General features: G+C 43.1%; 1 protein-coding gene across 2 annotated transcripts; it reads right to left on the reverse strand.

Annotated features, from left to right (window-relative positions):
- Window positions 1-1,129: 1,129 nt before the first annotated feature.
- Window positions 1,130-24,094, reverse strand: A1CF (APOBEC1 complementation factor). 2 transcript variants are annotated; one of them, XM_042788738.1, is made up of 11 exons: window positions 23,996-24,094; window positions 19,869-20,003; window positions 19,550-19,680; window positions 17,828-18,066; window positions 13,360-13,521; window positions 9,790-9,887; window positions 8,574-8,844; window positions 6,870-7,054; window positions 4,475-4,611; window positions 3,632-3,765; window positions 1,130-1,281 (listed from the first exon to the last, which is right to left on the reverse strand). In XM_042788738.1, exons 1-11 carry the CDS (start codon window positions 24,092-24,094, stop codon window positions 1,130-1,132), a joined length of 1,743 nt encoding a protein of 580 aa, XP_042644672.1. The 2 variants fall into 2 exon arrangements, with proteins under 2 accessions (XP_042644672.1, XP_042644666.1); XM_042788732.1 differs by having other exon boundaries at window positions 6,870-7,078.
- Window positions 24,095-25,154: the final 1,060 nt, after the last annotated feature.

The raw sequence follows: 25,154 nt of genomic DNA on the forward strand, positions 1-25,154 counted from the left end.
TCTAAAACAAGAGTCATCTTTACTGTTGATGTGAACCCTCTTCCACTAAATTAATTTTTGCAAGGATTGCAGCAACCAGCAGCCTTGCTTTAATGTGTAAAGCAGTGTTGATAGCGAGGCAGGGCTCTTTCAATCCTGTTGAAAAAGTTCCTTGTTGATAATTTTATTCCTGTAAAGGTGCCTGTTATTACTGGGCCATGGCTGTGAGTTACTGTGCTCTAATTAAGTTGAGAATTGGCCCTAATGAGTAGCACTTCTCTAGTTCTTGACCTTAATAGTCATAAAAGTTTTCCTATCTTTCACTGAATGTGCCATTTAATGGGAGGTGGAAAAAATGCACCATTATTTGCTGTTTTGTGACCTGTATGTATGGCTGGGGAGTAGCAAAGTAAGAGGGAAAACTCTGCTGAATGCTTGCCTCCTGCTTTAAAAATCAAATTAGTGCCCAAGAGCATGCAAACTAGCCTGTTAGGCTGGGCACACACGTTTATGATCTTCTTTCCTTGGCTGTGTCATTACGAATGGAAAAGCTGCCTGAGATGCCTGAACGCATCCCCACAGCGCTGGTGGCACGGGATGCTCGGAGGCGGTAAGAGGAAAACCAGAGACCTCCACATGACCAAAGGGCAGCCCTTCGTTCTACCCCCTGCTCTGCCTGGCTTGAGAAATTTTGGGGCAAATGGAGGAGAACTCCTGATGCACAGAGGGGCTTGCTGGACACACCCCATCCTTCCCCAGTCCCACATCACAGTGTCCACTGGACCAACTCTTTTCAGCACAGGTTATTGCTTGTAAACACACACACAATGGTGTGTATGTATATACATACATATATATATATATGTATGTATATACACACACCTGAGAACCACTCATTTTCTGGTCTGAGATTTTGCTTTCTAATGTGAAAATTTGATTTTAAGTGATTTTTTTTTTTTTTAAATTTCTCCTTCCCCATCCCAATATCCTGTTATGAAACTAAAGAACTACAAGAATGAAACTCTGACTAAAATCTAACTTTAGGCGACAGATTAGTTTAAAATCACGAGGGTGTGAGAATTACCAGACTGAGATTTTTTTTTTTTTTTCTGTCTGCGCCTGATTTAAGGGAACTCAGTTGAAGACAGGATTAGTATGCTCCATAGCCATCGCTGCGTGCAGCAACTGCAAAGGCGGGGTAGGCTTCATAGGCTGCGTACGTCGCTAAATCTTGTCCCACAGTCACTGCTTGTTTGAGCTGAGTGGCTGTGACGGTTGCGGCTGCGTTAGCAATGGTATATCCTGCAGGGGAAAGGAGGGGGAAAAAAATGCAGATTAATGAAAAGACGTTCACAACTCACCATCACGTGATAGTTTTTGATGGGAAGACTTTGCTGTCAATGGGAACGACATAAGGAGCAAGGAGTTTGTTAATGGGAATAATCTAATTAAATTGAATAGGTCATTTCTGATGTTTTTTTCCTCAATATGAAAGGTAATAAAAAAAAGGCTGGAAAATTAATGCATTTTCTCACCTATTATTTCTTAAACACACTGATCAAAAAATGCCCCTCTTTGTTGAATGCTTTCTCCTTAGGCTTCAATTATTTCTGAGCTAAGAGGGTATTAATGTACATATCCTCTCATGCATGACATGGGGAGGGCAAGAAAATGATGTAATACAGGGGAAATCTGAGCAGGTTCCATAGAGAAAATATAGCTCTGATACCTTTTACAGTCAGAATACATACAGTTCAGGACAGCCATGTTACAGAGGAGGGAAACTCCCTTTATGCAGTATTGGGGAGAAAATAGTAAACTGGATTTTTTTTTTTCCCATTGGTTTCTAATGGAAACTGTGGTTCGACACTTCAAAATTTTCCATGGGAAAATATTAGCTTTGATGATTTAAAATGAATCACTGGGAAAACAAACATAATTTGGGACTGGTTTGTCTAAAAGCAGGGTATAGCAAATTGTCAACCAGACCACAATGTTGTGTTGTGAAAGAATCAAGAAATAAGACAAAGCCCAAATTTGGAAAGAGTAGGTGGGGTGCCTATTGGCTCTGCTGGACAAGGCTCTGCTGCCAAACTACATCTCCCAGGGTCCAAAATCTACGACCAACCAGCTGGGCAATGGGATCAACTCAAGGTCAGTCAGAGCTGAGGTTGTTTCGGTGGGGTAATGGAGATATTGGGTAACACCGAGAGCACATTGCCTCATTGAAGGTGTTGCCTTGGGGGAAAACACTAGAAATTCTCTATAATTTGAGTATTTTGGCCACTCAGAGTATCTTCTTTGAATCAGCAAAGCGAGGTGCAACATTTTAAGTAGGAATTGAGAAATCTGTCATTTAAAGCATATTTGCCATCATCATAAGGGAAATGAGCTGCTACCTGGGCATGACCTGGGCTGAGCTGGGTTTCAGCCAGCCCTGATCAAGGACTGATGTGTGTTGCAAGCAGAAACTTTAATGTATGTCAATTTGTTGAGTTTCCAAGACAAATAAATAAGGGTGGATGAAAGAAAAAGGAGCGATTATAAATAAGCAGTAAGTGGAGACTGGATTCAATAAAGAGCCCATTTGGTTTCCATGCTGCGGAAGCCTGCACAAACCCAGACAAATTGATTTTTCTGTGGCTTTTGCGGACTCCTGTGGCAGGAAGCCGGATAGATTTTTTTTTAAAATCCATCCTTGAGACACTCCAAACAACACAGTAGTACTGACTAATGCATTCCTCATGTGCAGTTTGGCATGTGTTGTTCCCACTACATCAGAATAACTGTCATGCTGGAGAGCACAGTAAATGTAATGCCTACAAGCTGGATTCCTGCTCCCATCCTGTATTTTCCATGACTTCCCAAGCTGTTTTGTGCAGCTGCAAGAGCTGTTGAGTACAAATTCCCAAACTGGAAAAAAACCCTTCTAGTGGGAGTGTGAGAGCTGGGATCAGATCCTAACGTTCACAGTTGCGTCATTTCTTTGGCAAATAAAGTCAAAAGTCTTGGTTCAAAAGGAGCTGGGGGTGCTGAGGGAGGACAGATGGACCATGAATCAATCAATTGTGCATCTTTGCAGAGAGGAAGATCTACTCCATCCTGGGAGGCATCGGCCAGACCACAGCCAGCAGGTCCAGGGACTCATCCCAGATGTGGCACTGGGGACACTAGTTCTGGATCCTGAGTCTTATATGGGGCTCCCAGTTGAAGGGAGGCATCCACAGACTGGAAGGAGGGGAGAGGAGGTATGTACCTGAGATGGGGTCCTGAGCATTGAGGGATCCCCATCCTTGGACACTGCTCCAACTCATCTGGGCACAGCCCCAAGCAACCTGCTGTGTCTGCAGCACTGACTTAGCTGGGAGCAGGGTTGGACCACGTAATCCCCCACCCTGGTAACTCCAGCCTCAGTTGCTCCATGGTATGTATACACATTGTGATATGGGTAGTCCTGATATAGAAATAAATTACTATGTAGGCAATAAAGATGCCATACACATGAGTAACATGAGTCAAGTAAGAGTCATGTGGGGAAGCACAGCCAGGTCTGTCCTCAGTGGCCAAAGCCAGGTTCATTCTTGACATCCACAAGGAAGTGGCAGGAAAAATAATATTCCAGGAGACCTTTGCTGTACAGACCTTCCCATACCTGGAAATGCTGGCGCTGCAGGAGGCACCTCTGCTCCCTCCATGGGAATTCCCAACGTCTGAAGGGTGTATTCTGCTGCGTAGGTTTTGGCTTCATCGATATAAGCACTGAGTTTGGGTGGCGTGAAGGGATGTCTGTGAATAGAGCAAAATGTTAGCTTGGGGGTTTTTTTGGTTGGTTGGTTGGTTTTCTTTTTTTCTTTCTTTTTTTTTTTTTTTTTAATTTTTGTTTCTCTAGGACTTCCCTGCAAGTTGTTTTGATCCACTCATAGATGGCATCATCCCACATGTCAACTGAAAACATTATTTTAGTGTGCTGATGCATTAACAAAAGTACTCTTCTCATATTAGTCTGGTTTCTTTGCCGACTTTATCAGCCCTGGGTCTCATTTTGGACACAACATCCTTTTAGATCATGTTGTGCATTTTCAGTCCAAAGGAAAGTGTGCTGCACTCTGTGTTTTTATTTAAAATACACAGCAAACAATGTTTTAGGTCAGAAATGTTTAGAATCATATTTGGAGCTGAATTATCAGCAAGTTCCTTCAAGCTGCTTTCTTTTTCCCCCAAGAGCTATCGTATACTTTATTTTTGTACTGAAAAGCATCCTTTTGCCTGATTATTTCTGGCTTTCTGTAATCTTTGCACTGCCACAGGGGGAGCACCAAGCATGACAGATATCATTATCAATCTATTTTAGTTTGTAGATGATTTTGTCCCTAATGTGTATTTTAAAAAGGGAAATGGAGACCTGTGCAATTGTATTTTGAGGAGAGATGCTAAATAATATACTATTAAAAAAAAAAATTCCTAAACCCCAGGAAACCTCAAAATAGTTACATACATGGTGGGGTTCTGGCTGGCAAGGGCAGGGATGGTGATTTTGTATAGGAAGAGCTGTCTTTGGTCTTGGCCAATTGCAGAGTGGAGCTGGTAAACAGGCTGTCCCCAGTTGTTTTTCTGGCAGATTTCTTCTAAGATCTAGAAGGGAGAGAAGGGATTTTTGCTCTGGTTAATTGCTGCGCAGTAGCCTTCTTGCCTAACTCCAGCCTCTGCACTGGTCACCTTCCTTCCCTCCAAAGGGTTTTCAGGGGGTGTCATGACAGCTTCCTCAAAGATTAGCAAAAAAAAAAAAAAAATAATGGCAGGCAGGATACTACATTCACCTTGAAGTATAAGATTCATCTAAATGCTTTATACTTTAAAAATTTGTTTAATTCCTGAAATTAATTATTACCCCATTAAATTATATATCTTTGTCCTTTTGCTGATTAGCTGTTTTATTCTGTTATTAGTGTGGTGGTTTTCTTTGAATTCTCCCCAGAAACTATTCACTTCTATTTAACAGTGCTAAAACACTAGGGTTGCATTCATCTTCAGAGTTCTGTTGCCTCTCTGACTTAGTGGGTTACAGTGTATGAAAAGTCCAAGTAGTCCTTTCTTTTTTTTTTTTTAAAGAAAAAAGAAGAAAAAGGAAAAAAGGCTGTGTTTCCACCCAATTAATTATAGAGGCTTCAACAGGCAATTTCTGCTACTATTTTGAAAGAGAAATGGTGAACCATGTTGCCCCCAGCCCTAGCACAGCTTATTCCATGGTAATTGGGAATCACTGTCTGGAAACGCTCTTGCTCTGGCTTACTGTTTCTTTTTTTAACCCACAGGGTATGTGCTGTCGCAAATGGGTTTGAACACAGCATGGTGTTCCCATGCCTCCCTGTGAGCGGTGCTCAGACCAGTTATTTGTTTCAAGTAGCTCCACCAGACCTGATGCTCAGCTGAGAAGATGTTGGGTCTTGGGGCTTGGTAGCGTTGGCCATGCTGCCAGCTGGGGCAGACCGGAGCCCACCGGGTGCCTCCCACCTGCGTTTTTTTGTGGTTTACCTTATTTTAAATTTACACTTAATTTTATTTTAAAATAAAATGTAAAATTTAAATGTCAGTGCTGCTTTTAGTTTTGTAATCATTGCTCCAACTGAAGTTTAGCACTCTGTGGCGTAAACAAACTAGTTCATTACATTTTTTGACTATGGCAACCTGCTTGTTCCCTGCTTTCCCAATACCTTTAGATGGTTGTCAGTTTTATAACGTTAAATCAACATTTAAATCCTCAATAAGGCAAATCTATTTATTAACACTGAGCATCCCAGCTAGGCAGTGGGAATGAAACCTGTCATTCAAAGATGCTGTTGAAATGGTCTCAGTGCAGTGGATGGAAGAGGTTGAACAAGTTGACAGGTATTTGTAAAGCTGTTCTATTAACAAGGCTGTTATGAGGCAAGCTGTAGCTGGGAAAATGTGGCCCAAAAAACTAGTCTTGCAAATGCCTGGTGCTGTTACTGCACTATTTGAAATACATGTAGTGGGGGTTTGACATGGATGGGAAGAGGAGAAAATGAATTTTGCCTTCCTTGAGGCAGTGCAGCATCACTCAGGCTATTTCACCCTTCTTATATACTGATAAAATAGAGTAAGGGGACTGTGAAATTTTACAGGGGGAGGGGAAAAATCCATTTTCCAGTTTTCTGAAAAAGGATGTTTTCATAGACTTTGGCAAACCTGATGCTGTGGCAATTGAAGTGTTAATAGGCAAAGATGTGCTTCATAATTCAGGGCGAAGTTAGTTTCTCATGTTGCTTTGGATGATGTAAGGGGAAAGGAGTTGCCGTAAGAGCTGGACCCTCAGAAACTCAGGGAATTTGTTCTGGGCTTGTTCTCCTCGGCCCTCATCCACCCATCTGGATCCCAGTCCCACACACACACAACCACATCAAAATCCTCCTTGAGCAACTGGAGTTTCTGCTTTGGGCTAGGTTGCGCAGGCAGTCAGCACCATTTTCCCCATAAAAGGTTTTTAAGCATACATTATTTTTCTATACATGCACATCCATTCCTTGGTGAAGCCCCAAGCAATGCATCCTGTTTATCAAACGTGTTTTGGATGAGAATTTCTTTACGCTCAGTGCTTTTATGGAGTGACAGCCATAATTGGATTTTGCATCCACAGGTGTTTATGAAAACTCTCCTCTGAGGAAGAGCAGCCACCATTTTCCAGTGAGATGAGTGGGTATTGCAAGCTGCAACTAGTGGTATTTTATTTCTCTTAATGTCTTTTGAGATGCAAGAATGGATTTAGTTATCAGTCCCCAGTGCAGATTCAAGCAGGGGACTGTTTTCCTAAAAGCATTTTGGGCAAAGACAACCTCTGGCTGGGATACTGACTCTCTTTTTCGCGCATGTACCTGAGGAGCAAGTTTGATCCCTTGGGGTTTTAGCGTGACGTGGTTCATCGGCGTGAGCTCCATTCCTGGCAAGAGGTCGTAGAGTTTATCCTCTCCCCTCTTTTCTCCTTTGAGCTGGTATCCGCGCCCCAGGCCCGTGTACGCCAGGTAGCCACGACCTCCCAGTCCTCTAACTCCCGCAGCCCCTACAGGTACATTCATGTAAATTTCTAGGAATGTAAGAAGGCATTAAACTGAATCAAATTGCCGGAAAAATTACCCTGATTCTTGCTGAAATGGAAAAGTTAGCCCCACTCACCGGGTTTGGGAAGATGGGCAGGAGCCCCCCCATAGCCTGCTGCTGGGACAACCCAGGCTTGACTTTGACATGCTTTCTTTATAGGTTCATATGCTTGGGCAGGTGAGGTTTTTTTGGGGGGAGCCTCGCTTCTTTCTGAACCCAGTTTCCATCTTCTCTGGTCAGTTTTGATTTTGTGACACCTTTCTACCCAGATTTGTAATTGAAAGGAAGAGAGGGCGCAGCTGATATCAGTTGCTACCCACCAGTGTAATTTCACTTTCTTGAGGAATTCAGAGTTTATACAATCATTTGCTTATATAAACCATTTTTTTTTTTTTTTCCCCCCTGTTACACTTCTGGATTTCCTCAGGGAACTCTACTTGGGAGTCTGGGGAGACTGTAAGGCAAGAGAGGGCTGGTAGGATATCACATCTGCACCTTTCCCAGTGCAAACTTCATAGAAGCTGGTTTCATCTGTGCAGGCAAAAACATGAGGACCAGCAAGGGAAATTCCTGCTCCCCTGTTCCCTTCTTTGGGAAGGGGGAGAAATTAGCCAGTACGGACCTTGCCAACCCTACCAGGGTGCCATGGGACCTGGCCATGGGCTTGGGGGCACAAGATGACTGCCACAGGCATCATCTTTGGAAAGATCAAATGGGCAGATTGATTTATTTTTTTTTGCTAGCCCCCAAGCTTACTTCTGCACTTAGCAAATGATGCCTGCAATGATATTTATTTTGGGGGTATCTGAGCATGGGGATTTGGTTTGGTGCCAGGTGCAGCCACCCAAGATCAAAGGCAGAGCCCCAGCAGTGTTGAGAAATACTCTCTGTTTTCATAGCCTTCTTATTATTACGTTAATGATCCCACAAAAAGGAGTCCATCTCCCAGAGCACACAATTAATGGCTTTCTTGATTTCAGAGCTGGTTCCCTATCCTGCATCAGGGCAATGTGACCTCCTTGGTAAACTCCATGGCTTTGGGTCAAAAAACACCAGGACTGGTAAAACTTTCCCTGTGACCTTCAAAGCAAAGAGGAAACACAGCAGAGAGCTGTGCTGATGGCTGGTTGAGGGAGCTGGCTCTGAAGGGGAGAAAGGAAAATTGTTTTATTTGGTCTTCCCTACTGGGGCAAAACCAGGAGGATTTGTGGTTTATTTACGCTGGGCCGAGGTCAATCTGGAAGCTTGCTCAGGCTTGCTCTGGGAAAATGTTAATTTTTTTCATGCCCTGCTTAGTCTCCTGGAAGACTGCTATGCCTTTGGGAAGGACAGAGCCTAAAAACTGTGTTTTCCATCCCTCTCTGAAAGGAGTCCAGCACCTAGGGCAAAGCCACTGCCCTCAACACGAGTCTAGGGTGCAGCCACCCAAGCCCCAGAGGAGATATTTTGCTAGAGCTGAGTATTGGCGTGACAGGAGTTACCTCGGATAGATGGGGGCCGGATGATGCTCCTGTTGCTGAGCCCCTTGGTGGAGGGAAAATGGAGGTTGGGGATAGCCGCATAAGCTTGAGGTGCGTAGAAAACCGGGGCGCCCAGGTAGGTGGTGGCAGGGTCATACACGTGTCCGAAGGCATAGGTATATTCTCCTTGCAGCATGGTACCTCTGCCGCCTGTGCCCCGGGTGTATCTGACGTAGCTGTCTTTGTCAACAGGTTTGGCTAACGTCACCTCGATCGGGGACCCATCCAGCACCTTCACGCCGGGGTGGTGGGAAGAGAGGGTGGGAGAAGCACAAGTGTAAGTCTCCAAAGCGCATGGGGATTATCCTGCCTAGGGAGGCAGTTTCCCCACATGGTTTGCTAATGGAATGGGAAGATGGAGAAAACCAACCCCCCCCACCCCTCCCCACCCCCCCTCACCCCCCCAAAAAAAAATCTCCCTCCCACAGGTGGAAGAAGGCACTGGCTGGGTGAAGGCTTAAGATGTTGAGAGCACCCAGCCCTGACCCCAGCCAGGAGAGTCTCCTTAACCAAATTAGCACAGCTGTGAAGCCTTCAAAAGGCTTTGTTTCCCCACAAAGTAGCATGTAAGTCAGCAAGACTGTGTGTGCTCCTATAGAGAATAGCAGTAGCACTAAAAATAGGAGTGGGGTTAACACCTCTTTGAGAACAGCTCTTGCATTACAGTGCCGAGAATTACACGCAGTACAAGAAGTACTAAATACAGCAACCTCCTTGCAAATCCGTATCTGAATTTGAAGCAGATGTTTTGGGTTGACCTTGTTTGTCCCAGTTTGCCATTCACACGCTACCCTGCAAGTGTTTTTGTTGGCAGACGTGGAACAAGGATATGAGTGTGAGCCAAGGGAGCCCGTAACCCCTCGTTTGCTAGTCCTTGTTTCAGCTTTGCTCTGTGTTTTTTTTTTTTTTTTTTTTTTTTTTTTCTGAGCAGTGAACTCCAGTCTGAGCTGGGCAAACATTCAGCACAAATACAAGGAGCAAGAAGTCAAAATGAACAGTTTGTGTACATCAGAGCTGCTGAAAAATGGATTCAGGTGTGTAAAAGCAGCCTGCAAAGAGAAAATAGGGCTAACACCTTCAGGATGTTTTTGTAGTTAATAAGCCAGGAAGCTTTGTTTCAGCTGTGTATAATATACTGCACGTAAGCCCCATGAATTAGCATTTACAGCAGCTTTACCTTCCCATTCAAGGCTTTCATAGCTTCCACCGCATATTCTCTTTTATTAAAGTGCACGAAGGCATAGTCTCTAATTTTCTTTACTCTCTCTACCGCACCTGTAGAAAACATTGCAATATTAGTTGGAAATGGGTATTAGTTGGAAAATACAGATTTGAAAGAGCAAATGTATTGCGTTATGAATGCTTGGACAGCAAAGGCTGATCAAGGGTAAAAGAACAAGAGGACAGTGTCTTCTTACCTGTTAGGATGTATATGCCATGGAAAAGCAAATATATAATGGTTGTAGTATTTCAAGGCAAACTAGAAATATTTGGCGTCAGACACCAGTAAGTTTCCATCAAACTGGGGTGGTTTTCTCCTGTCCAAAATGCTCTGTTGGATGCTACCTTTGGTCTTGTGTCTCCCTTCTGAGACAGTCCACCAAGACTCGATGTCTGAGCAGGACATGCAACAGCCCAGGATTTTATGAGCTGCAGGTAACATCACCATGTGATCACCGTCTCCGTGGTTCTGTGTGTGCATCATACATGTTACTCTGAGGCAGCTTCAGGAAAGCTGATGCTTCTGCCATAAAACAAGGAAGCTTTTCTCTTAACCATTGACTCAGGCTGTTCAGTAAGAATGAGCACCCAGTCCTGCCCAGGACAGAGCAGCCCTGGGCATGGGGATGGGCTGGGACTGAGGGTGCAGCAGGTCTGGCCCTAAGAAACAGCCTTTCCTATGCAAATGGGGCATCCCTGGGACAGGGACCCAGGTGGTGAGGGATCCCCATCCCCAAGGATGCCCTGATTTGCCTTGACACGGCCCCATCAGCCCGCTGCAGCTGCTGTGGTGTTGGCCATGCTGGGAGCAGGGTTGAGCTGGAGACCCACACCCTGTTGCCTCCAGCCTGAATCTTTCTTACACATTTGTGATTATTCAAAATAATTCAAATGTAAATGCCTTCTTGCTCTTCTCCTCTATATCCATCCTCTACAACTTTCCATTTCCCTTGGCAGCTGCTCTGCTGCCAAGAACTTCTCGGCACTGAGATACTCAGCACCAATAAGTTTGTCTCCAAAATAACCACACTGGTCCTATTCCCTGCGGTCACAGGCTTTAGACACCTGCCTTTTCTTCTCTAAGTTTTCATTTTCCCTGCTCCTGTGGGTTGGGAAGTATATCATCTACCAGCCCAGCCACTGAAACTTTAACACCCCTAAACATATCCTTTGGAAATATGGCTAAGGGATGCTGAATGACTTTTCTGTTGGCTTCTTACTCTTTAAAGCTTAACAGGTGCACAGGGAAATGTTATATTGCCACAAAAATCACTTACTTAAATAACTGCAGGAGAAAATATATTTCTTTGGAGTTCAGGGGGAGTCATTAGGAGCTCCAGCAGGCTAAATGAAGCCCGTCCCAACCTGTAACCTGAGCAGCCTGCACATCTTTAAAATGATAACAGAACAGCAAGTAGCACTTCATATCCTTCTGGGATCTGTAGGCGATTTTCTGAGCCTGAAGTTATGGGAGTTATATGCTGATGCCTTGTTTACAAGCTGAGGCTTTAATGAACTCTCTGTGTTTTGAAAATCTCCCTTCTGTGGCCTTGAGACCGCTCTGTGTTACTGATCCTCGCCTGAGCCAAAATCCTTGCTCTTCCCTGCTTCTGCCTCTACTAGGGCAAAGCAATGTGATACCCACCCTCAGGTCATCTCCATGGAGAGACCATCCGTGTGACATTACAGGGGGAATATTGTCCCATTCAGTACATTTGGAAAGCACAACCTTCCTGCTGGAAACTTTGCCAGGGATGAGGATTTTTGCCAAAATCTCTAGGGAGCCAGGGCAGGGCTTTTCAGTGAGCCAAGTGATGCATGTCTCTATAGAAGTCATCAGGCACTGAATTTGGCAGAGATTTAGGGACGATACTTGTACTATATTACAACCTGAAATGCATAAGCAGCATTCCTAGTAGCGTCTTTGGAGCCTGTAGTAACATGATAATTTCTCTGTCACAGGGACCTCTGGATCATAACTCCTTTTGGTTAAGATAATTTTTTATTGGATGACTTGTTATTGCCAAAACAGCTTCTTAATGCCCTGAATCAAATGTTCACGTCAGGCAAGCAGTACTGAAATATGGCACAATGAATAAGGCAGATAACCAAGCAGGGGGATGTGAATAATTTCATATCCTTGCTGACATTTTTAATTGTGATCTCACTATAACTTCAGCTTCATTTGCTCTCCCCAAAGCTCAAGTTTTGCTGCTCTGACGCACTTTTTGTTTGAAAGCATGGCACAGGTTTAAAAAAGGCATTCCTGATTTTATTCACAATAAATAAAGCTGTCCATTTAAATAAATAAAAAGAATTTCCAGCACCAGAAGTGAAATGATAAAGTGAAAATTAAAGATGATACAGATCTTCTGTTGTTGGACTAGAAAACTTGTCTTAGGAGCAAAGTAGATGGCTGTTACCAAAGTGACAAAAGGGTATAAATGTGTTTCTGGGGAGTATGAGCATTCCAATGTTCAGGAGCAAAACTGGGTAAATAAAAGGAGAAAACAGTTAAGAGAGTAGGCTGATACATATTTGACTCAGAGATAAAATAGGATCTCTAACAGCTTGATGGTGGCTAAAAGTATTAGCCAGAAACATTAGAAGGACAGAAAAGACTCATGAGGAAACCTTGTAAAGACCCTTGCATTGCAGCCTAGTACAGAAAAAGAAATGTATAGACCACAAATTAAAAGTTTGTGAAGGAAAAATGAAGCTCTGTAGTGTATTTAAAAAAAAATAATAGAAGGAAGTTAATAGGAGTGAGATGAAAGACAATTTCACACTGCCAGGCATAAGTTATTAATGCCTAATGGACTGTGTGGCTTGGAGAGCTGTAGAAATGGGTTATTTTTACTTTGTTGTTTTTGGGTGGAATTTATTAAAGCTGGAGCAATTCAGAAGTAAAATCTCCTTTGAAAGCCAGAAGGATTTTTACTCCCAATAAATCTACTTACTTTTTGAAAAATCTCACCCTAAGTGCACGTAATATACGCCATGAAGAAATGCTGTCATATTCTGTGTCAAACGATAAGCGCTGATTATTCACAAATTTTCAGAAGAATGTGGGGGATTTTGTATGAAAATGACAGAATTCAGAATTTAGAGATTCGATAAAAAGCATTTGTATTAAGTCACTCTATCATCCCTTGCCATGGAAGAAGAATGCTGAAATCACCCATCTGTTTGACCAGCTCCCTCTTTTTAAGAAAGATTGAAATGATTCAAATTCATTTTTATGACACAGGCATCTCCATGCAGCATTTTGGATCTCTTCCAGTTACAAATCATCCTAAAAAGGTTAGTAGTGTTGTTAGCTGGAAATTAAGCAGCCCTTAATGGGATGTCATGATGTGCATGTTGGGTGGGAGCCTTCAGCCTAATGACGGTTTTTGTGGCATTACACATGAACAGCGGAAAACCAGTTATTTCTGTCTCTTTCTTTGGCATTTTATGAATGGAGAAATATTTCCATTTGCAGTAGCAGCGCTTGTTTAGGAGCTACACTGTCAATGGTTCCTACCTGGCTTGATGTTGAACTCCTTTTCTATGGTCTCTTCAGTGGTCGAGAGCATGAGGTTCCTCACGTAGAGAATTTTTACCGATGACATAGTGTCTTCATCCACCTCCACTTCTGGCTCTGCCCAGTCAACAGCAATAGGGTGTCCCCACAACTGGATCCTTCCTGTAAAGGAATTGGCATGGTCAGTGTCAGACACACTTTGGTTCCTCCCACTTCTGCTCAGTGACTATTTCAAGTGCAGTATGAAAAGTTGAATAGACCAGTTCTGAAAATGGGATTGAAACAAGCTTTTCTAGCTCAAAGCACAGCTGCTTTGTTAACTTATTTCCAAAAGCATATGGTCACACTTTGAGCATGCTCCCGCTAATACCTTAGATGCCTGCAGAAATGCAGAATTAAAGAAGTGAAAATATGGCATGATTCACTAATGTCCGCATTCCCCAGAGTGCTCTCTAAAGGGAAATATTTTAATGAATTTATAAAAATCCCTCTTGGCTGCAAAAGTTTAATTCTCTAGATAATAGGAAAGGGATCCAGAAGTCCCAGCTGGATGAAATGAAATAGTAAAAGCAAGGAGGTCTCTGTGTGCAAGTATTTGAAATTGTATGGCCCCTGGTGGGTGAAGTTGCATCAGAAGTAGTAGAAAGGAGAGACACAAAAAGTAACATGGTATAAAGCAGAGTGTGGGTGTGGAGGAGAATCTCAGGGGCTCTGTACACGCTGGGTTGAGCTGCTGAGGAGCAGAGAATAAAATGAATGAATAAAGAGGTAAAGGCAGTGTTGTCATCATGTTATCATACTGAGGTCCATAACTACTGGCATTGAGTCACCTAATCTGTTATGTAATTGATTAGTCAATTAGTGATGCTTAATACGTAATGAAAACTAACTGCCACAACCTTGTCTCAAAGCTGTGGGAATCACAGGGATGAGCAGTAGGACACCAGGTAAGGCAGAGGGACCTCTATATAGTGATGGTTTCTTCACCTCTTGTCTTCTCCAGGCAGCAAGGATACCTCTTTCCTTCTCTTTTTCTCCCCTGTCCCTTCTGCACATGTTGCAGGGACATCTTCCTCCCTTTTTCCTTCAGGAGTAGTTGAAACTTGGCCACTCACTGATATCCAGAGCCCTGAATTTCCTGTGCTCTATCAGTGGCCCACTTTTTCTCTGGCAATTTTAATCAGCCCAGCAGCTGGTCCTTTGTAAGGACACACAGTAGGGACCATTTTCTGCCTTAACATCATGGTAAGTGCTAGATATCCCTTCCAAATAATGAAATTAAATGTCTGACTCTTCTGCAAATGTTACCCAAAGAATAAGTGGGTCTTTCTGTGTTTTTTCTTTCTTTCTCTTTGATCTTTAGGATATGGAGATTAGGTCCTCTGAGACCTTAATTATGCTAAAACCTGGAAGAAACCCAGTCATGTCTATGCTGGTAAAGGGAAAATGAGAATCCTGCAAAACATTTTTTGAGTGATCTAAAAAAAGGCATCCTATCTTGCATCTCTGCTTGGATAACCCATCTAAAATGGGATGGGAGCTCCAAAATAGAGGAAATTAGAGGGCGAGGGTAGAATTTGGAGACCTGTTTTCCTATATTGGAAGTGAAATTAACAAACAAAATGGAAAGAGACTGCTTCCTGCTAGGAAGGCTCATGAATGAGCTGGGATTTGTGGACTGAGGTTGGACTGATGTTCAGCTTTCAGCACTGCCCAGTCTGACTCAGGCAGTTAGTGACCAGAAATAGAGAGATGGCTGCTAATGACAGGCAGGCTGAAACAAAAGGCTGGGTGCCCCTTTCTGAATTGTCGTTTTCTCTTCAGTAGTGGAAATAGTGACCTGATTGACTTGCAGCAAGGAGCTAAGCTTGATGCCTGCACTAGCCTCTTGCTAAAACCCAGCCTTCCTCCACCCTCTCATTTAACCGGGAGACAGGACAAAGTTTTCACACAAAGCATCTTCCTCTTTGAGCATTTCTGTGTCTTCTACAAAGCTCCCTCAAAGAGCAGAGAGGTTCAGAGTAAAGGAAGCATCTTGATAATGATATTCAGTCTCACATTCATCCAATGCATCGGCTGGAGACACATCTAGTTCTGGCTTGAATCTTTTTTCAAGTTTCTCCCGTATGTTTGCAACATCAGAAGACTCCGGCTCCTGCTTGGGCCTTTGAAATTCCCCAAACTGTTTACTAAGATGTCCCTAATTTAGAAATCACTAGCGTCTCGCACATGTCTGTTCAGGGCTATGTGCTCATTCCATCTGTCTTGCTGTCTTTACTTGGGATTTCAAGTGTTCTGCTCCCTCAAGGCTGCCGTCGGCAGCTGGGGCTGTGTCTGATCATTCCTTCGTTCTCAATATAGAAACCATGGAAGAGTTGTACTGAAGCACAGACCAGCTGAATGTGCTCCTACAATCAGGATCATGCTCAGCTGATGTAGAAAATGAAGAATAAAAGGAAAAATAGTCAGTGTGACACATCCCACAATAGCTCAATAGCTAATCATATTCAGTGCTCGAAATCATGCTGCTGCTTTTTTTTTTTTTTTTTTTTTTTTACAATAAGAAAAAAGGATTTAAATTACTTGGGATGTTTCATGGGCTGAAGTATAGGAAGAGTGAAAGAAGAATGGTGAGTTATGAGCAAGTCTCAAAACAGAGGGTTTATTGGATTCTTTCACCAGCAAGTGAGCTGGGTTTGACAAAACAGTGCAGGAGCTGCAGCTGAGCATAAGAAAGCATGAGAAAACTGGTGAAATCACCGCAAATGCACCTTATGTTAAGGGACTCCTTCATCTAACACCTGTCAAAGCTCTCTCTGCTTCACAGTGGTCTTTGAATGTCCCCCAGCGCTAAATTGCATACACTTATTCTTTGTATTGGTTAAATTCTAAAGCAATTCCTTGGTTGAAATTTTCTTCCTGTCCTGGGTTGAGTGAGTGGTGGAGTTTTTTGGTGGCAGGGGAGGGGGCTATCGGGGCGGCCCCCTGTGAGAAGCTTCTCGAAGCTCCCCCAGCTCCACGTCAGCTCCACTTCTGTTTGGGAAATCGAGCCAATCGGCTGCGCCTCTGCAATAACGTATTTAAGAAGGGACGTGGTGACAGGCAGTGGGACTGGTGAGGAGGAGTTGCTGCAGCTGCATGAACACCAAGGTCAGTGGAGGAACGGAGGAAGAAAGGAGGGGGGAGGTGTGCCGGAGCAGAGACCCCCCCTGTATCCTGTGGGGAGACGGCAGGGCGGCCCCCCCCTGCCACCCATGGAGATCTACGGTGGAGCAGACATTGATTTATGGCCTGTTGCTCCTGCTCAGATAATCAAGGTTCTGTGCCCGAAGAAGGCCGGGGTCTCATGGGAAAAGGCAGCCCCGCTGCTGTAATTCAGCACTGGGAGGATTGCAGCACGCGGGGGAGTCCCACGCCGGAGCAGCTCGGGAAGGGCTGCAGCTGTGGGAGGGAATCCAGTCGGAGGAAGTTAGTGACCCATGATGGAACAGTGTGGGGAATGCTGCGGCCCATGGGAGGAATTCAAGTCAGAAAAAGTTTGTGGAGGACTGTCTCCTGTGAGAGGGGGACCACGATGGAACAGGAGGAACAAGTTCTGGACACTCCCCTCACCGAAGATGAAGGAAGTGGCAGCGTTGACTGCACCCCCCATTCCCTGCCCCTGAGCCACCGGGGGAGGAGGTAGAGATATCGGGAGCAGAACTGAGCCCGGGAAGAAGGGAGGGGTGGGGGAAAAGTGTTCTCAAGATGTGGCCATGCTTCTCACTGTCCTACTCTGTTATATGTTTTTAGTGTCTGTAATAAATGTATGTTCTTTTTTTCTTCCCCTAATGAGTCTGCCTTTTGCTCGTGATCATAAAGGGGGATTTTTCCCCATCCCAGTCCTATCTTGAACCCCAAGCCTGGCTCTCTGTCCCTTCTCATTGCCGGAGGGGAAGGGAGAGAGAGGTGCTGCATTGTGGTTGGCTGCCAATCAGGCCTAAACCACGACACTTCCCACACAGAAAATACCAATTTTCAGGAATGTCCTCAAGACTGAATATGTTCTTGGATGCTTTCCTGAGTGATTCTCTCTGGTAGGCCATAACTGAGAGTCTATTTTATATAGAATCCAAGATAACCACAGGATCATAGATAGCCTACAACAGAGTTGTATGGATACACACAGCTAAATCCATAAATCCCCTAAGTTAAGAGCATAGGTAATGAGCATGGTTCTATATCAGAATCTGCAGTGGATTGCTCGCCCTGCACCCCAGAGCAAGGGTGAGTCCATCTGCTAGCTGTGGTGTACTGGGGTCCCTCCTTGCTCTGAGTGTCTCTAGCAGCCAAGAGGAGAAAACCCAGCAATGGTTGCTTTCTTGGGCACCTGGGACCTCTGGAGACTTCTTTCTCACTGCAGTGCAACATGTACATAGGTGACCCCTGAGGTGAAGCCATCCCTACCACCCTCACAATATGTACTGACCTGGGAGCAATTTTCTCCTGGCCATGGCTGCTGCTCGATGGCTTTCATATTCTACAAAAGCAAAACCCCGGTTTTTGGTTTTATCAGCTGCACTAGGATAGACAATGACGTCCACGACTCCATCTGTGACTTTTTTCATCTCTGCTAAAATTTCTTCCCTCTTCTTCGTTTTGGGGATCCCCCCCACAAACAGACGGCAGTTGTCCACGCTGGCACAAACTCCAAGGAGACGCCCATTCCTGAGTATAAACAACATTGCTGGTTTGTCAAGAGTCAGGATCAGTTCTCAAAGAGAGGAAAAAATTAAAATAAAACCCCCCTCTTGTCCCAAAACACAGAGTCAAACACAAGGCTTCCTGCTCCTGTGCCATATGCTGTTTAGGATATTCAAGTGGTCTTGCTCAATGTAAAAGCTAACATGAAGGTTGCCACTCTGCTAAATTAGACATCAAAGTAAGGCAGCACAGTTGAAATGAAAAGTTTGAGATCAGGGAGAAACCAAAGCCAAATTTTGCTTTTGCTTCCTGGGACTCTTCCTTTTGTTATTTGCAAAAATGGCTGCTACCAGGGAACTGTACCTACCATCCATGGTCACAGCAGTGACTCTTGTGTTGCCACCACTGTAAGCCAGGATTCACTTTGTTCACTAGTGGCTTGTCGCTTCCCAGTCACCATTGGGCCTCACGACTGAGGTTTTGGGAAAAGAAAATCCCTTGTCATAGAGAGACACAATTTGGGGGTTTACTGATGCCAACTGTTGTGAAGACCCCAAAGGAAAAATTTCCTTACATGCTCTTTGCTCACCTCTTCATGGTCCAAGTACCTCTTTCAGGTGTTGAGAAGTTAAAAACTTCTTTAGAAGGGTCCTTGGAACAAGGGAAGTAAGCAGAGGAGGTGGAGGTGGGTGAAGCCTGCTCTTTAAGACCATCCAACCTCTGATGCAAACCACGTTTACAAGCCCTGCCTGTGTGCCTTGTGACCTGCTCATGCTTATGGTTGCTAGTAAAGCAATTCACAACTCATCTTTTTTTATTAAAAAAAAAAAAAAAAAGAAAACCATAAATTTACCAGAATGGCTTATCTCTAAATGCTCCTAAGCTAAGGCTTCTACTCATCCTACTTTGAACTGGAAAAAAAAATTAAGTGTGGTTGAAATCAAAACAAAACATGTTGATGGGCCCATATGTTGATGATTTCTGGATGTTTTGTTCCCAGTTTTTAGTCACAAACATGAGGGCTTTTTCTGTTCCTATCTATTAGGAAATGTCAGTGTTTTGCCAATTGGTTTCCATCCTATTTCACCATTTTTTGCAATTGCTATGTCTCCCAGAACATATCTGCAGTATAGGTCACGAGAGAGAATGTGAATAGGAATAAATCAACAAAAAACAGCCCAGAAGGGAATATAAAATAAACAGCAATGGTTAGGCAAAAGTTAATTTGAACCAAAGCAAAATATTTTTTCCAATGTTCTGGTAGATTTTTTTTTTTAATAAAGAAGAAATTTCCTACAGAAGGCTTTGGTTCTGATGAGTTCTACATACTGCCTTTGTACTATGGCATACAGCAATGACTGCACAGGGAGACAAGAGGTGTTTTCCTCTTAAAGCTTAGGTATCTAAATATCCTTTCAGAGGACTGCAAAGAAAAATATGCCTTACATAGCAAAATAGATTAATATACATTATTTAAAGTTGATGTGAAGGTGGTTGCCATGCTTACCTAATTTCATAATTATTGAGTTGCTTTATTGCATTCTTCGCCTCCTGCTTATTTGAGAAGGTCACAAAGGCGTAGCCTCTGTTGTTGCCATTGAAGTCCATCATCATTCTCATTTCATAGATTTTGCCAATCTGCAAACAGAAAGAAAAAGATTTGTCAGCAAGGTGGAAAGTGTTTAAACAAGACCAGGTGCTTCCTTGACTACATCATGTCAGAGCTCCACCAGGAGTCTGGGCCAAATCATCTCCAGTTCAGCCTTGAAATGCAGCTTTGATCATCACTAACCTCTGCAATACAGCTACCCACCATAAAGTCTTACTTTTTCACACAGTGGTACAAGTTCATCTTCAAAGAGGTCTCGTGGCAGTTTCCCAATAAAGATCTCACATCCTCTCTCTGGTGGAGGGCCATCCCAGCCAGGTGGTGGGCCTCCATATTTCCTTTGCCCATTTTCCTGCCATGGAACAAAATGAAAGAATGATTAGATATAAATTTTAAATGTGGATGTAACCAACCCCTTCTCAGGGAATGAGACTTTAGATACATTCTGTTACCAGTGGGATGGAGGGACACATCCTCATTCCCTTCAAGGAGCAACACTTTACAGACCCATCAGAGATAACGTAGTGTGTATTGGTTGCCCCACTGCTGTGTCTGTACTGAAATGCTTTGATAACCCAGTTAGCAGGCTGGTGGTGTAGTGGTTTGTACTAGTTTAATTTTTTTAAGCAACATGCATCAGTGTATGCTCTGCAACTCAATTGCTACTTCAGATGTCCAAGATGGAGACAATCAAATACCTCCTTGGAAAATATAGGTCTTCTTGGCTATGGGAGGTGAAGCTGTGTGGACTGTGTGTTAGTTGTGGACTGCATACTGCAACACTTGCAAAAAGTATAACTTGTCATGATTCTTCATTCAATCATAAACATTTATTAGTAATAATATTGCCTCCTATTTTAGTAATTGATGGAGAGGCTTATACTCTACAGACCAAAGAAAAGATACTGGTAGGATCATGTTTGAAAGCGGAAGGACCTTTCAAAAGCAGGAGGCATCTGGGCCTCAGAAAGGGCTGACATAGGGGAAAAATTGGGGATGGAGGTAGAAATTTGACGAGAGACGTGGACAGAGTAAAAAGGCCCAGCCAGTGAGCCCAAAGCATCATGAGCAGTGGATGATACTTGAGCTGCTCCATGCCCTTGAAAAAAGCCAGCAGTTGGGCTTAGTGAAGAGGTTGAAATGCTTGACACAAGATGTGGTACGGATCTGGGCCTGGAGGTGGGCATGGAGAAAGGGTGCACCCTGACGTTCACCTCTTCCTTCACCCATGAGTGGTGAAGCCCTTTCTCTAACTATGCCAGGCATTTCCGAGGGAGCCCAGCAAGGGAGGAGGTCTGGGCAGAGGAAATGACAGAAGCAGCCCCACAGAGGGGACAGTGGAGGGCCATTGACGGTGGGAGGCCATGTGAAGGGCAAAAGATAATGCCTGCCTACTCAGGAGTTTCTTTAGGCAGGGATCAAGCCTTGAATATTATTCAAAATGTGAAGATCAGCCAATATTTTCTTTGTTATGTTTTTGCTAGGTGACCGTGTCTCTGTTCTCTCCTATTTTAAATAATTTTTCTTGTATGTACTATTTTCCTTCTTTCCTTCACTCTCATGCTTTCTTTCCTTCACTCTCATGCTTTCTTTCCTTCACTCTCATGCTTTCTTTCTTTCACTCTCATGTTTTCTTTCTTTCACTCTCATGTTTTTTCTTTCTTTCTTTCTTTCTTTCTTTCTTTCTTTCTTTCTTTCTTTCTTTCTTTCTTTCTTTCTTTCTTTCTTTCTTTCTTTCTTTCTTTCTTTCTTTCTTTCTTTCTTTCTTTCTTTCTTTCTTTCTTTCTTTCTTTCTTTCTTTCTTTCTTTCTTTCTTTCTTTCTTTCTTTCTTTCTTTCTTTCTTTCTTTCTTTCTTTCTTTCTTTCTTTCTTTCTTTCTTTCTTTCTTTCTTTCTTTCTTTCTTTCTTTCTTTCTTTCTTTCTTTCTTTCTTTCTTTCTTTCTTTCTTTCTTTCTTTCTTTCTTTCTTTCTTTCTTTCTTTCTTTCTTTCTTTCTTTCTTTCTTTCTTTCTTTCTTCTTTCTTTCTTTCTTTCTTTCTTTCTTTCTTTCTTTCTTTCTTTCTTTCTTTCTTTCTTTCTTTCTTTCTTTCTTTCTTTCTTTCTTTCTTTCTTTCTTTCTTTCTTTCTTTCTTTCTTTCTTTCTTTCTTTCTTTCTTTCTTTCTTTCTTTCTTTCTTTCTTTCTTTCTTTCTTTCTTTCTTTCTTTCTTTCTTTCTTTCTTTCTTTCTTTCTTTCTTTCTTTCTTTCTTTCTTTCTTTCTTTCTTTCTTTCTTTCTTTCTTTCTTTCTTCTTTCTTTCTTTCTTTCTTTCTTTCTTTCTTTCTTTCTTTCTTTCTTTCTTTCTTTCTTTCTTTCTTTCTTTCTTTCTTTCTTTCTTTCTTTCTTTCTTTCTTTCTTTCTTTCTTCTTTTCTCCTTCACTCTCACGCTTGCTTGCTTTCTTGCTTTCTCTTTCTTTCTTTCTCTCTCTCTCTCTTTCTTTCTCTCTCTTTCTCTTTCTTTCTCTCTTTCTCTCTCTCTCTCTCTTTCTCTCTCTCTTTCTCTCTCTCTTTCTCTCTCTTTCCCTCTTTCCCTCTTTCCCTTCCTTGCTGCAACAGGGATTGTTGCAGGAAAATATGAATAGACCACAAGCTCTTTCAGTTTTCCTGAGCAACAGGCCCTGATTTATCCATGCTCATCCCTGGTTTGCAAATGTTTTCAGCATAGTGATGGAATCACAGGGGCATTTGAATTTATGACTGACTTCTTATAGCAAATCTAACAGGAACACCGTGATGTTTCAGGCTATTTTTCTGTCCCCAGTATGGCTGAACTAAACATGTTGCTGGTGTGGGATTTTTCTGTCTCTCAAGCCATTTGTTAGATGAAGATAAAAAGCAATGGTTGTGTTTTGTGTTGTTGCGTTCATCTGTGATCTTCACCAGCATGTCAGCTGGAGAAATGCTGAGCTCATCGATTATGGTCTGAAAATGTTCAGAGGAGTCTTACTGTCCCACTTTAAGCCAAGTGAGAGATGGTTAAACAGTTCTTCTCTTCATTTTTGTCAATGACTGTGGTAGCTGGTGTGTGAGGAGACACAGCAAGAAATAAAGTCTTCCCTCAGCTGGCTTGAAGGCAACACCTCAACAGACTCATCTTGACAAGGTTTTTGGAGGGAAGAACTTCATCATTCACTTCACAATGATGAGTGACCTTGGTGTGCATTGAGGAAGAAGGTGTTTGGCTGCACCAACAGACAGGTTGGAAGAAAAGCCCAGAGAGACATGGAAGAGGAAATTATGAGGCGGGGGGGGGAAAGTAAGCTTGGAATGGAAAAAGAAGGAAGAAAGATGTTTGGGTGGGATGGGGCTGGGGGTTGAAATCTGTCGTTTAGGAATGAGCTATAGACAGATGTGACAGTATGAAATTCTGAAGACTGGGATAAAGAAAGCCACAGCAAATATAAGGCATATAGAAGTTATTTATCTTCTGGGTCAGGTACAGCAGAAAGCCTCCTCAAGGGCAACAAATCCAGCTGCTGGTCTGGTCTTGGGATGCACAAAGGATTAAGGGCTCTAGGAAAATGCTTTTTCCCAGGAGTTTCAGTTTTTGCTTTGGGCTGTTGTGCCCTCTAGTGCTATGCAATGCAAGGCAAAGTTCAAGGCAGCCACCTGCCTAAAATTCAGTGTTTTCAGTTACTTCTTCCAGGATGCAAGGTCAATCATATTAGTTACCAATGCTTTCGAAAAATTAGCTTGTTTTGTTCATGCTAACTGAGAAAAACTTCTTCAGATGGATTTTGAGGGATGTGCCCAGTCTGCACCTGCTCTAACAAGAGGAGGCTTTGCACTTGGAGACCTTGAAAACTAAATCGGGAGCAAATCCTTGGTGTTTGGGCAGGTGAGGCACCTGCCTCACACGCACTTGCATGTGTGCAAGGATCCGTGCAAAAGGCAGATCTGGTGGTGACATGTTGGAGTTCCTATGGCCAACTCTGACCCCCAATGCTCTTCTGAAACTTTGTTCAGTGGGTTTTCTCTGCTACGCTGCCACTGCAGCCACGGCTTTGAGGCAGCAATCCCAACCTTTCACAACATCTAGCAGTATTCAGGTTTTTTTTTTTTCCCCCCACCTTTATCATAATTTGGCAACGGGCAAAGAATTCCTGGAGGAATAAGATCTTGCTTCTTAAACGACAGCATCTATCACATGTAGTTATGTGTGGCACATATGTTAGAGAAAAACAGAGAGAAGAATGAGCAAGGAGTGCTTCATGTACACAGATGCACTGATCGAGCCCCTGATGCAACACATTGCTTCAGGTTGAAGCCAGGCACTGTGCACAAAAGGACATGACCATGATTTCCTACCTGGATCAAATTATATCCTGTTCGCTGAATTAATGCACGGAGGGCAGCTTCTTTCTGTGTGCCGGTCAATCCATCCCCGGATTTGTGATTTGATTCCATTGTGAGTGATTATCAGCAAAAAATCAGGTTAATTAGGGGTGCTCACTGCAATCAAATTTAAGATAAATTAAATAAATTAATACAGCTAGGAGGAGAAAATCCACCCTCCTGAGAAAGTTATCAGGATCGTTTTTCCTAAATCAGTTATTTTGAGATAAAAACAAAACAAAACACCACAGACAGTGGAAAAAAGCAAATATATGCCCCTCATGTTGCATGAAAATAAATAACATTTAAACCCACAGTTGGATTTTTGGACAGCACTCCAGTGAGAGGCGGAGGGATATTGTAACATATCAGCGCACGTGTCTTAGGAGGGAAACACATGTAAGATGCCTGATCCTGTGCTGAGTATGCGACGATGAGTCCTGCGTGCCATTGCACCCCACTGATGCTGGGAAGGGAACCTTGTACAAGACATGTCTGACGCTTTGTGATAAACAAGAGCTAGGTCCAGATTTGGCCTATTTTTAGAAATCAAGAGCATGGGAGAACTTCAGATCGGTATCTAGGTTCAGGGCTGGAATAATCTTGGGTTCAGATGTTTTGATTCAGAGCTGTAGTTTCATATCATATCTAATTAGAGATATTGTAAGTTTTGGGTTTGGGTTGAAAACACCATAAAGCTAAAATCTGAATCTGAATTGAGTTACACACTGGCAAAGGGGTATTTATAAGATGGCCTTGCTGCCTATGTTTTCAGGCTGCCCCATTCCTCCTGCATGCTGAGCTTTGAGCTTGTGCAAAACCCATTTGTATGAGCCAGGCGTAGAAACAGGGTCTGCAGGTGCAATGTTAAGCTTGAGGACTCGTGATGGTGGGCTGATGTTGAACATCAGCAAGAACAAAACCAGTTGCCTCCTTGGGTCCTCATAGCCAAGGCTTGTGCTGTGGGCGGGTAGGCCCAAGAAATTCATAGTAGAAAATTGCTAAATCATGTCATCCAAAATGATTGTTATTGCCTTAAATTGATTTCAATTGTATGAAGGTGGAGGCAAGGAAAGGCAATGATAACTCCCAGGCATGCTTGGAGAGCAAACAGGGCCAAAAGGGGCCGGGG

Source organism: Tyto alba, unplaced genomic scaffold, assembly GCF_018691265.1.
Source record: "Tyto alba isolate M040663 unplaced genomic scaffold, T.alba_DEE_v4.0 Super-Scaffold_1, whole genome shotgun sequence".
Classification (NCBI taxonomy): domain Eukaryota; kingdom Metazoa; phylum Chordata; class Aves; order Strigiformes; family Tytonidae; genus Tyto; species Tyto alba.

Coding starts and splice junctions, on each gene's coding strand:
- A1CF (XM_042788732.1), bottom strand. CDS start 24,094: ATGGAATCAAATCACAAATCCGGGGATGGATTGACCGGCACACAGAAA. Junction 8,845..9,789: donor TGAAAGCCTTGAATGGGAAG/GTAAAGCTGCTG, acceptor CCCGGCGTGAAG/GTGCTGGATGGGTCCCCGAT. Junction 4,612..6,869: donor GGATCAAACTTGCTCCTCAG/GTACATGCGCGA, acceptor TCTCCCTTCTAG/ATCTTAGAAGAAATCTGCCA.